The sequence below is a fragment of the Nelumbo nucifera genome, chromosome 7 (assembly GCF_055504915.1).
Source record: "Nelumbo nucifera cultivar China Antique chromosome 7, China Antique-T2T, whole genome shotgun sequence".
Classification (NCBI taxonomy): Eukaryota; Viridiplantae; Streptophyta; class Magnoliopsida; order Proteales; family Nelumbonaceae; genus Nelumbo; species Nelumbo nucifera.
The window spans coordinates 5,691,195-5,701,376 of NC_142655.1; the positions used below are offsets into that span (position 1 = coordinate 5,691,195).

The window sequence follows — 10,182 nt, forward strand, 5'->3', positions numbered from 1 at the left end:
GAAGTTATTTAAAATTTTGAATTATCGTAGTTCTGCAGTCTAATTTAGAATTCTGAGGTGAAATGAAGTCTACTTAGCCCACGGAATCATTCAATGTTTTTCACTTTATCAGTCTTCGTTCTTCAAATAGAAAGTAGGAAGGGCATTCCTGTTATAACTGGAAGAAAATAGGGGGGTATTCATGTCATTTCACTATAGGATCACAACGGCGGCGTGGCGTGTGGTTATTCCATTCAAACCAATAGCATTTAAGTACATGTGCTCCCCGACATTCTGATTTCTGAGATCATCTGACCGTCGGGCCTCGGGTCTGATTTCTAAAAATACTTGATTTTCAAAATAAAAATAAAAATAAAAGAACAATCTGCCGAAATTCTCCTCCGATTTCTCACTAGAAACCGGAAGAGTGGAGACTGGAGCGGATATTTCACACTTCGTTCTTGGCTGCAACCTTTTCCGGCGACTTTTCCCTCGAGCTTCAGCGCCATTGCCATTAAAGTGAAGCTCAGCGGTTCCCTGCTTCATTGCCAGAGTCTCTCTGTCTCTCTCTGTGAAGTACATTTCTTTTCTTTTTTTCTCCCCACCTTTCTTGGCTTTTCTTCACACCCGAGTACTGTAAGACCTCACGAGTGCTCTCTTTGTCCTTTTTAAAACATTTTCGTTGGAATCTGTGCTTTTACTATACAGTAATTGATTCAAAAATGAAATGCGCTTGCAGTAATGGTTCTTCGACCTAGGGTTTTGTTTTCATCCATGGCTCCCCAGGGTTTCGTGCTTCGTGTACTGTGCCGGTAGGTTGTTTGTTTTGCATTTGAACCCGCACTGTGCAACTGTTGTTCTTATCGTTCATTCTTTACTTCAAAATGTTTGTTGAATTTGGCAGCTCTTTTGGATAACGTTTCAAGTCTGGTTTCTAACCGCTCTTCGTTCAAAGATAAGGTGTTTTATTTTTCCTTCTTTTCCCTCCCTGTAACTTGCTTCCGGTTTGATGTTTTAGGTTTCTTTATCTAAAACTGTTTACTTTCCTAAAAACACGTCTCTGTCAATGTCTTAAAGCTCTAGTTTCTGTTGAGAATCCATCAGTGCATGAGCGGTTAAGCTATTTGGTTCTCAGTTTTCTTTGGTGTTTGATTTTTCTTTTGTGCTCTTTATTTACTCTCTTGTCTATCCGAGTATGCTCTATCTTTACAGCCTATTCGTCTGAAAAATCTCTTTCTACATTCTCTCCTTTGAAGGTTTGAAAGCGATCTGCGTTGGCCAAATGCGTCTACAATTGGCGTAAATTGGGTCCCATTTGATAAGAAAAAGTCTCAATTCAACATCTGCTTTGTTTCTCTGACCTCAAAAAAAATCATTTTCCTTCCTTGGATGATTTTCAATTGTTTAGGTGTAAATGTTTCATTATTTATCTGTTATCTGTCAATTCTGGAAAGTAAAACTTATCTAATTTCATGTTGATTCTTCAACGGGCCCCGAAATGAGTTGGAATATTTCTAATCAACTGTGCCCTTCACCATCCACTTCTTCAATTTATCATTGGATTTTGACTCTCTTTGCAGGGTATAACCTCTCATCTTAGTCATGGTCTAAATGGCTGTTAGGTTGCCTTCTTGAATTGTTTATGTTTGAACGCGCCTGATAAGCCACGAGACCTGCAAATCATTCAACTGTAGCTACCTCGGAATTGCTATAAGCTTCAAGTTCTTTGGTCTGCCCAATTCGTCTGCAGAGGTTTTACATGTTTTCGTTGCCTGCATATCCAAGCCTCTTAAGAGATGCTTGGACAGACTGTCCATCTCCTTGAGATGCCTGTCCTCGTCTGCATCTTTCTTGGATTCTGGGTTTTCTCTGTTGTAGCTTCACAGATTCCTCTAGGTTCCAAGCTCTTTGCTGCAGGAAATGATTACTGGGTGTCCCCAAATGGAGATTTTGCATTTGGGTTCTTCAACCACTCTGACCAGCCTAACCTGTACAGCGCTGGTATCCGGTTCAACTCAAACTCTATTCCCATCAACAAGCGAACCATGGTTTGGGTTGCAGGAGGCGATGTTTCTGTAGGATGTCATTCCTACCTCCAGCTTACACATACCGGAGATCTTGTTCTTTTTGATTCCTCAAAGGGAATCACTGTCTGGACCAGTAATACCAGCCATTTCTCTGTTTCTTCAGCATTCCTTCTTGACAATGGAAATCTCATCCTCCAGAATGGAGATCAATATGTTATCTGGCAAAGTTTTGGGACTCCATCGGATACACTTATCCCAGGCCAGAATCTATATGTTGGTCAAACGCTCCGAGCTGCCAGCAGAAACTCGGTGTCAAGTTATTACAGTCTCTCCATGGATGTCTCAGGCGAGTTGAAACTGAAATGGGAAAGCAATGTCAATTACTGGACTGGTGGGAGTCCTTTTGTTTCAGCTATTCAAGCCACCCTCACCTCTGGTGGAGCCCTGCAACTTCTTGACAGAAAATCCAGACCAGTGTGGTCACTGTTTGGAGAAGATCACAACGATTCCTCGGTGAGTTTTCGATTTCTGAGACTAGATATAGATGGAAATCTACGGATGTATTCATGGATTGAAGCATCAGGGTCATGGCGGTCGGTATGGCAAGCTGTCCAGAATCATTGTGATGTCTTTGCCACCTGTGGTCTGTATGGTGTCTGTGTTTTCACAGCAGCAGGGATCACTGACTGCAAATGCCCTTTTGGCTCAGGGGCTGATTTCAATTCAAAATGTTTGGCACCATATAAACAGAAGTGTGAATCTGGTACCACCATGCTCATGCTTGAGCACACCTTCCTATATGGTATCTACCCCCCAAATGATACAGTCACCAAAACCAGTTTAGAACAATGTAGAAACTCATGCTTGGAGAATCCCCAATGCACATCTGTGACCATTGTAAATGATGGTACCGCACGATGCCTTGTAAAGCAAACCCGATATATTACTGGTTATGTTCATCCCTCAGTAATGTCAATATCCTTTGTCAAAGTGTGTTTAGATCCAGTTGCTGTCCTGCCCAAGCATCTTCCTGCAACCCTGCCATCTTCACCACCATCTCTGCTCAGAAGATCACACAGGCTCTGCATTCCATGTTTAGTTGGGGCAGCCATGGGAACACTTACTGCATTCATTATAATTCAATTTGGCATTGTCTTGTGTATCCACAAAAGGAGAAAATCCATCAAGAAAACCACAACTTTAGCTTACATGTATCCTGATTCAAGAGGTTTGATAATTTTATCCTACACAGAAATCAAAGATCTGACTGGGAACTTCCAGCACCGGCTTGGGGCAAAGATGTTCAAGGGTGTGCTTCCAAACAACCAATCGGTTGCAATCAAGGACTTGAAAGCAGCTGTATCAGAGAAGCAGTTTAGGCGTGCTGTGTCAGTTATAAGCAGCATTCACCATAAAAACCTAGTGAAGTTGGAGGGGTATTGTTGTGAGTCTGGCCAAAAATTTTTGGTCTATGAGTTTGCAAAGAATGGCTCAGTGGATAAGTGGATGGAGGAAGCTAGTCTCAACAAGAGCCTGACTTGGAAGAAGAGAATGGAAATATGTATTGGTGTGGCAAGAGCCATGTCTTACTTGCATACAGGGTGTAGGGAGTTTGTGAGCCATGGGAATTTGAAATGGACAAATGTGGTTCTGGATGTTGACTTGGAGGCTAAGGTGACTGAATTTGGGTTAAGAATGCTTTGTAATGGGGTCTCCTCTGGTAGTGGAGCTGCAGAAGATGTAGCAAGTTTTGGAGAGATGGTGGTTATATTGGTAAGTGGGCGCCGGGGAGTTGAAGATGTTTCTGGATGGGCATACAAGGAATGGGCAGAGGGACGGGCAAAGACTGTTGTGGATGCTAGAATTGAAGATGTGGTAGATCCAGAAGAGGTTGAGCGTGCGTTGAGAATTGCATTTTGGTGCGTTCAAGTTGATGAACGGTTAAGGCCTTCAATGGGGGAAGTAGCAAGGGTGTTAGAAGGTACTTTAACTGTTGATCCACCACCGCCTCCCTTTTTTTGCCAGAGGCTACCTGAGGAAGAACTGTTAGAATCAGATCCAGAACCATAGGACCTGAGAAAATTATAGGCTAACCATTGAAAGACTGAAAATTTTCGGTGCTTGAGATGTACCTGCAAGGCATGGGGCAATGGTTTGGCTTGCTGGTCAATGTCAATTGGGTACAAGCAAAACTTTTCAAGGACATAGTGCCTTGCTGCCTAACAGTTGAGTTTCTGCTTCTTTTGAAGAGGCTATTTATTGTTACACGCAATATTGACTGTAGTACTGTACTATGATGTCTTTCATTCAAGCACCTCCTAACTTTACTGTAATTGGCATTTTTCACTGTATACTGGACAGCTTAAGACAAGATCAGTATTCAGTATTGCCTCATGGCCTTAACCATGTGAGATCTAATAAATTGACAATTAGATTTCTGTTCTTGATTTCCTCGTTTTTATTGCAATTCTAAAGAACAAAGTTGGGTTTAAAAGGTTTTCAGAATAGATGGTTGATATCCATGTGCTGGATGATCAACACTTTCTTTCAAATATTCCAGTGTCCACAGTCCCCAAAAGCCATAATCTGCCATCCATTGAAAAAAGATGGTCAAATTCTTTATGTTGGCCTTTTGCAATGGCGTGGAGAGCTACAAGATCTTGACCAGAGCAGAGAGTGATCTAAGCTATCTCATGACTATTTTTTGTCCTGTAGTTCTGCCACGTATTCATTGTGCTAACCCGGGGTTGGTTCAAGAATGCTTTTTCTTTATATATATTTTTTTCAATGAACCGGTTCAGGAAATGTTTTCTAAAGAGTGTATATTGTTTCTTACATTGCTTTGGCTTCATGGATGCACTCTACCTAGAGTTTTCCACTTGGGCCCCTAGACAGTAACACATCTGCATTTGAGAAACCTAGATTTTTTAGATCTGATCCATCGAAACTTGTTGTCTTTATCAAAGGTTGGCTTAGAGGGTTCCCCTAAAAAAATACTAGCATTGTGAGAACCGAAGAGGGTCGTGTAGTGAGAACTGAGACCAGATCCATGGCAATTGGCAAATGCAATGATAATGTCTTATGATACACCCACAGGACAAAAAGAAACAACTGTACAACGGTTGGGAAAAATCAAGCAACAAGTCCTACGCAGTTGGCTTGATTTGCTGCGTAATATAGACAAAGTTTGCATATCTAGTTGAATGACATATTGATGACATCCATGCTAAAAGCCCCGGCCCCCGGCAACGACAAATTTTGACTTGGTATTTGTCCTTCCAAGAAAACAAGGCAAAACCTCTTGGTTTCGTCTGCAGCGGTTTTGAATAAACTGACCCATGAATGACAAAATCTACTAATTTGTTTTTCTTCAGAGAACAACTTGGAAAAGTTTGTTGCCACTTGAATCAGACCTTGGGTCCATCTTCCTTGTAATCACTTTTGACTCTTTAGGCAGTTGGGTTTTAGCATAACTTCTAAAAAGACCTTAATAAGTGATAACAAAAACTACATCAATTGTATTAATTTTTGGGATGTAGGAATATATTAATCTCTCTCTCTCTCTATGCGCATGTGCATAATGCAAAACAAACACCATAGAAGGGTTAAGGGTTGGAAAAGAGCAGGGTGCACTGATCTTACCAGGGAGTTCTGCAAATTTGGTCCAAGTTGGAAAGATAAATAAACCACTATACTTTTTATACTATCCTGGTACAAATGCCCAATTCTTAGGAATTCAAAGGTCCAGTCCAAAAAGTGATTTTGTTTTTTGGGTTCATAAAGTACTTTGCTATGCAGTTATTGAAATTATTGGTGAAAACAGTTTTTAAAATCAAAGGCTTACTTGGTGTAGCTAGCTTCTTGAGATGTCAAAAACTCAAAAGACATCTCCATGTGGATGATGTATGCCTAGTCAAATTAGACATACTGTTTGGACCTTGTTTTGCTTGTAAGATGTCGTTGCCTTATCAAGGTATTTGGGCGGGGGGTGGTAGGCTGCAAACCGAATTTTATCCACTACCGAATATGGAGTGTATTTCAGTTCTGTATGCCATTAAAAAATTGAGGGCCCGTCTGGTTCTTAGGAATAGGAATCTAGGATTGTAATTGAAAATCTAACTGTTTAGTTGGATAGAATTGAAATCCCATTCTCATTCCTAGTTGAATGGCATTTTTGCATATGAGGGAATTGTCATTCCCTTCCCCTCTCTTGATATTGAGATCTCATTCTAGCCGATTCTAATTCCGATTCCGATTCTTATCTGAACCAAACAGGTTTTGGGAATAGACCATTATAATTCTGAAAGATTTCAATTCCAATTCTGATTCCAGAAACAAACTAAACAGACCCTGGATTAAAAACATCAAAATGCTATATATAATATTTATAAAAGTAAAAATCTGTACTGCTAGAATGACATGACACGAGAAGGGCATTGACCAATCACCCCCTCCAGTGACTTTGATAAATAACCATGTAAATGGTTACTACTTTTATCGTTTAGTTGCAAGGGTTTTTGAGTATCATGTCTTTCTAATATCATAGTCCAACCTTATAAGATTGATAAGAAAATGACTGTTATTATATCATTAATACAATAAATTGAATTTTATCCAAAAAATAATATAAAAACCACTACCAAATGTGGGCAAAATCGGATTAGAGTGCAAGTTTACACCATAAACAAATGCAGCTTCAGTAACACATACAATATTTAAGCAAACTTTATTAATAGATATAAATATATAATATAAAACTTGTGTAGATAAAAAGCAAAAAAACATACACACACATAAGAAAAAAATACAATCAGATTATATTTGTTTGGATAAATGTGGATCAATATTTAGACCAACCATAAACAGATCAAATTCAAATCACACTTAGTCCAAAATTGGAATTCAAATCCAAAATCGCAACAGTCACATGTAATCTCTTTTTATGGAAATATCTTCGTGTTTGGCCTAGTTATATTCTATCATTTTCTATGAAATTTGGCTAGAAGCTAGTATGATAATCACCATATAGGGAGGTCTTAGTATTTCACTTAAACCCTAGGCATGGTTTGCATCAAGCATGTGAAAGCATTTATACTCCCCTCATGAGAAGGTTTCATGCGTCAATTAATTGTTGTAGAATCAAACATCAGGGTAGGTATTAATGTTTGAAAACATTCTTTATATTTATTGTATTTGATGTATCGACAACCTCAAAAACTTATAAGGCTTTTTCTACACCAAGGTGACCTTTGATAACAAAGTGTCTCATGACTCTCAACCGAAAGACTTGTGACTTTGTCTTTAGTGTATAAGTTTTTAAGAGATTATGAATTTGTCAATGACTGAAGTTGAAGTTTGATTAAATATTTTATTTACTAAACAGCCAAACAGTAAGTGGATGTTTGGTATCGCGGTGAGGTGTGGTGACATAATTGAGGATGAAACACACACCAAACCTACTTGTACTTTTGTTCTAAAACATGTTTGGTATAAATGAATGCTAGTCAGGTGTTGTAGAAGAATTTCCATGTGAATCATATCTATAACATACCATATGATAAGCTAGGTAAACGCTACATCATTAATAATTGGAAGAAACAAATTGTTTCCTTTTTTTTTCTTTTTCTTTTCTTTTCTTTTCTTTTTGTCTAATAAATCGGAAAGAAAATTACACTCCCCATAGGGTGGCAACACCCCACCCATCAGCAAAACATCTAATATATCAATATCAATATAAATATATTAAGTTGGAATGCATAGGAAAGAAAGCCTCGGGATGCAAAAAATGAAATTTTACAGTAATTTTTACTTATTTTCCTTTTAAATTATAAGAATGTCACTCTCTCTTCTACCAACTCTATTTCTCTCTCTCTCCTTATAAATATAAGAATGACACACTCTCTCCTACCAACTTTCTTTCTTTTTCCTTACAAATGACAAGAATACTACTCTCTCTCTATATATGAATGCCACTATCTCCTACCAACTCTCTCTCTCTCTCTCTCCTTATAAATTACAAGAATGACACTCTCTCCTACTAATTATTTTTCTTTTTTCTTACAAATTACAAGAATACCACTCTTACTCCTACCAACTTTCTCTATCTCTCTCCTTACAAATTACAAGAATGCCGTCTCTTTCTTACTAACTCTCTCTTTCCTTACAAATTACAAGAATGTCATTCTCTCTCCTACTAACTCTCTCTCTTTTTCTTATAAATTACAAGAATGCCACTCTCTCTCTCCTTACATACAATAATGTCATTCTCTCTCCTTCCAACTCTCTCTCTCTCCTTAGAAATTATAAAAATGCCACTCTCTCTCCAATTGAGAGAGACATCAACTTGGCATCTTGGCTACCCGGGGACCTACAATCAAAGGTAGCCGAGCTCGACCTCAATGACACCTTGACCACTAAGGGAGACCTCGGCTCAACACATCGACAATTGAGGGAGACCTCAGCTCAGCACCTCATCAAATAAGATAGACCTCAGCTTGACACTTCAACAGCTAAGGGAGTCCTCGGCTTTCCACGTCTTCAGGTTACTACCCTCCACCATTCAAACACGTGGCCTTCTCATTTTTCTGGAAATCTAGACACGTGGCGTTTTCTGAAAAGTTGTTAAATCCCACAACCCGCTACCACTATTCAGACAAGTGGCATTCTCATTTTCTAGAAACCTAGACACATGGCAATTTTTGAGAAATTCAAGCTAAAGCCCACAACCCACTACTAGGCTACAGCCCCCACCATTTAGACATGTGGCCTTCTCATTTTTTTTGGAAAGTTAGACATGTGGCATTTTCTGATAAGTTATTACTAAAGCCCACAACCCATTACCACCATTCAGACACGTGGCATCCTATTAATTCAAGAAATAGGATTAAAAAAGTGGGTAGTTTCACTCCTAAACATTCTCAATAGACAGTTATTTATTAGCTTAACACACGTTTATCCATAGTCTATTAAATACAAATGGTGGGACCCATTAAAAGATTACCATAAGCCCACGTTTGTTTTTAAATGATTTTTTTTTTCAAAAAGAAAATACTTTATTAATTACAAAGTTGATTTAACTTTTAGGAAGCAACCTAATTTAACTTTTTAAAATAAATAACTCAAATTAGATTTATTAGACAAATAGTAAATACCAAATAAAGTGGGTTATTATTTACCAATAAGATCTCATTTAATATCTTAAATCAAATTAAAAAACATAAATTAATAATGGGTTTCAAATAAAACAGGTCAGAATAGATTTCCAATTACAAAGATGCAAGGCCCATATTAATTTTTTTTTAATTTAATTTTTAATAACTAAATAGTGAATTTCAAACTAAATTATACACACATTTAATTATCACATATTTAGTACAAGGTTATTCTCTAGTAACAAATTAAAGGAAAGACGGGAAAACAAAGAGGCTGATAAAATGGTAATGATGCCCAAAATCCGCCAACCAATTTGCTACATAGTTGGCTATGTGATTGTTAATCGATGTTTCATGCAAACCTCGTAGCACTGATCCAACGTGTTCCGATTATTCCAAGGAGGACTGTTGATGCCTTTGAGCCCCTGAACCACAACTCTTGAGTCTCCTTCAATAATGATCCTTCTCTGCTACAATATGGCTTCATGGATTGCCAAGCTTCCACTTCATTAATGGAACAAAGACCCACACTCCTACAAGCAATGAATTGGATTTTCCTAACCTGTCCCTAGCAACAACACCAATTACACAAAGACCATATGATTTTTTCGAAGCATCAAAATTTATTTTGATGGTTTCTCCTTCCAGGGGATGCCAACCTATGAACGAATAACCATCAATCTTGTTAGTTTGGCTTTCCTTGATACTGGCAGCACGGATGTAGCCTTTTTGCCTTATCATTGAGGCCCTGTTTGCTTTTCAGTAAGTTACTTACCCAGGTAAATGTACTTACCCGGGTAAGTGTTTCCTAGGAAAGACTTATTTGGGTAAATGCATTTACTCATGTTCTTTTATTTCCCATGTAAATAAGTTAATAGCCATTTTAGCCATAAAAATTCATTATTAAAATGGGCATTTTTGTCCCATTCAAGTGTTGGCAATTTTCCCCCCAGGTGGGAAAGTTATTTACCCACCTAGGAGGTGGATATCACTTACCCAGGAAAATATACTTTCCTTGGTTCCCA

At 38.3% G+C, this 10,182-nt stretch overlaps 1 protein-coding gene across 6 annotated transcripts; it reads left to right on the plus strand.

Annotated features, from left to right (window-relative positions):
* The first annotated feature begins 271 nt into the window (after positions 1 to 271).
* Positions 272 to 4,459, plus strand: LOC104597414 (G-type lectin S-receptor-like serine/threonine-protein kinase SD3-1). Of its 6 annotated transcripts, none has more exons than XM_010258921.3 (3): positions 272 to 791; positions 884 to 939; positions 1,560 to 4,459. In XM_010258921.3, the coding sequence occupies exon 3, from the start codon at positions 1,776 to 1,778 to the stop codon at positions 4,074 to 4,076; it is 2,301 nt and encodes a 766-aa protein (XP_010257223.1). In that variant the 5' UTR covers positions 272 to 791; positions 884 to 939; positions 1,560 to 1,775; the 3' UTR covers positions 4,077 to 4,459. The 6 variants fall into 6 exon arrangements, with proteins under 6 accessions (XP_010257223.1, XP_088747136.1, XP_088747137.1 ...); XM_088891010.1 differs by having other exon boundaries at positions 272 to 555; positions 719 to 791; positions 884 to 4,459; XM_088891011.1 differs by lacking the exon at positions 884 to 939 and having other exon boundaries at positions 272 to 555; positions 719 to 791.
* Positions 4,460 to 10,182: the final 5,723 nt, after the last annotated feature.

Excerpts from the sequence above, each read along its gene's own strand:
- LOC104597414 (XM_010258920.3), top strand. The coding sequence starts at position 1,776 with ATGCTTGGACAGACTGTCCATCTCCTTGAGATGCCTGTCCTCGTCTGC.